The sequence below is a fragment of the Anneissia japonica genome, unplaced genomic scaffold, assembly GCF_011630105.1.
Source record: "Anneissia japonica isolate Jap-2015-1 unplaced genomic scaffold, ASM1163010v1 scaffold324_len738069_cov173, whole genome shotgun sequence".
NCBI classification, from domain to species: Eukaryota; Metazoa; Echinodermata; class Crinoidea; order Comatulida; family Comatulidae; genus Anneissia; species Anneissia japonica.
In genome coordinates this window covers 375,579-377,832 of record NW_022692196.1, presented here as the reverse complement: position 1 = coordinate 377,832, position 2,254 = coordinate 375,579, and the positions used below count along the sequence as shown (strand labels likewise).

At 34.2% G+C, this 2,254-nt stretch overlaps 1 protein-coding gene across 6 annotated transcripts in view; it reads right to left on the bottom strand.

Annotated features, from left to right (window-relative positions):
* Positions 1-2,254, bottom strand: part of LOC117100178 (protein O-linked-mannose beta-1,2-N-acetylglucosaminyltransferase 1-like) — a 122,835-nt gene that overhangs the window by 16,344 nt on the left and 104,237 nt on the right. For all 6 annotated transcript variants that reach the window (XR_004444097.1, XM_033239762.1, XM_033239765.1 and 3 more), the window contains one exon: positions 1,381-1,550. Coding sequence is in view for 5 of the 6 variants with exons in the window: in XM_033239762.1 (XP_033095653.1) it covers positions 1,381-1,550 (170 nt within the window). In the remaining variant the exon portion in view is untranslated. The remainder of the gene's footprint in view (positions 1-1,380; positions 1,551-2,254) is intronic.

The following is a 2,254-nucleotide window of genomic DNA, read 5'->3' as shown; positions in this document are numbered from 1 at the left end:
CCCCACCTCTCTTCACCTCCCGTTTTCCTGAAATATTGTAGAGATAAATTTAATAACAAATTTACTTGTTATCTTAACATCAAAGTTGTTTTTTTTTTTGGGAGGCAAACCGGTTGAATCAATAACTAATTGAACGTTAATGGTTTCCTTAAACCCATTAATGCTTTCTGCATGTTTGCTCTGCATCATTACTTCGCCTCACCTAGCTACGGACGTACACAAGACTAATTGCCAGATTTTCAATGCTCTTTAATAATAGCAACATTGAGTGTTTTGAGTATGTTTGGTTTATTTAGCGGACTTTCATGTAATTGAGAAGCATGTGAGAAACATTATGGCATAGGAGCTATGTGCGATTCTTATTGAAATATTTACGTGAATTAGAATCTAGTGATATGTGATAGTATAACAGCCTGGTTTTACATTCGACTCGGGGGAACTATACTCAGGTTCGCGATGCATTTGTTGGGTTAATACTTGTCGCGGGCCTTGATGAAATGGTCTTAAAGAGCGAGTGAGGATAAAATTTTATCAGTAATTGGAGTGATGAACGTACATTTGATGGGGATTATGGAGGCAGAACCAACAAAAGACGCCAATGAATGCAACACTAATGTGATAAATTAATCAAATTTGAAACATTAATAATATAATGGAAGAACATAATGTCAGAAAGTAAAAGGTAGTATTACATTTCAACAGTGTATGTATTAAACTTGTACACTATAATGCCATTGAAAGATATGATGGTTCAAAAAATATATGTAAACATAAACAAATTTTTAAAAACATAAATAAATATGTATACTGTAGAAATAATTTAGCAAAAATAAAAATAAATGTGAATCAACATTAATCAATAATGTATAAAAATATATAAAATAAAAATAATAATAATAATAATAATAATAATAATAATAATAATAATAATAATAATAATAATAATAATAATTCTTTATTCGTCCTCATTCAAATTGGAAATCGGGAATTTGGGCTGGGCCCCTGGGGACCAGCGACAGCCACAGTGCAGCGCCACCAGTCCTTAGACTGCCTAACTCACAATATGAGGGTTGTTAAAGGAGCTGAACGATCACAAAAAAAACTACTAACTAAAACTTGATGCTGGCCGGGTTTGAACTGGGGTCTACAACACAAGCAGCAGGAACCATACTTCTCGGCCAGCTGCTCATACATACCGTACATTAACATGGTCAATGGTTGTGCACTTGTATAGCGCAAACATAAAAATATAGGAAATATATGTAAATTTAAAGTTAACAACACATTTAAATTATAAATTTTAGTATTAGAAATCCTAAGGATGGGAGAAAAAAGGTTGGGTGAAGAAAGATTAATGGTTTTTAGAACATCGATACCTACCGGATACATATTAAATGTTGCTGTTAAACTTGCTTTGTAATGCTGTGATATACGAGCATTCTTGACACCAATGGGGGTGTGCTGAATTCCTTGCACGCCAAACAACCTCACTACTTCTAATGGTTCGTTGAAATATCCATCTATGAACACTGTTACCATTTGAGGATGCACTGAAAAAAAAAAAAAAAACAACCAAAAAATCTCACAATCAGTCTTCAAATTTTTTTTACTACTTTTTCTTTATTCACCAAATTATTAGCAAACCTTCTAATTAATTAATTTTAGCATTTGTATAGCACTCTTTTACTAGAAATACAGCCCTTTTTCTGCTGGTCACTGGATTCAAAATCAATTATACACAACATGCCACTTACTCCGCGTTTTGGGAAGTATTCCTAGTTACGCATGTAATCAGCACTATAATTTCATTCCGAATCATTCACCTCCAAGCGAGGTAAGCATTTATACTCCTGGATGAAAAGAGGCAAATGCAGATAAAGACACAAGCAGTGTGACGAGCATTGATCTCGAACCCCCGACATTCTAAATGAAAGTCCAAGGCCTTACATGCTACGCCACAAGGTTCTCAATGGCCGATTGTGCATTGGTAAGATAGAGACGGGCATAGAAAGTGGTCTTAGGGCCAAATGAATGGACACTTGAGGGCAGCATACAACATAGATTGTTTATTATGAAATTTGGGTTACAAATGTGCCCTTAAAAAACTTATGTTTTATTCGAGTTTGCTACTTTCAGACCAGGATGTTTTTAATTACAATCAGTATTACAGTATTATTATTGTATCACATTACTCTTTTTTGATAAAAGTAATGTTAATGGTGATCGGCAACAGGCCAAGAATGGTAGGTCATCA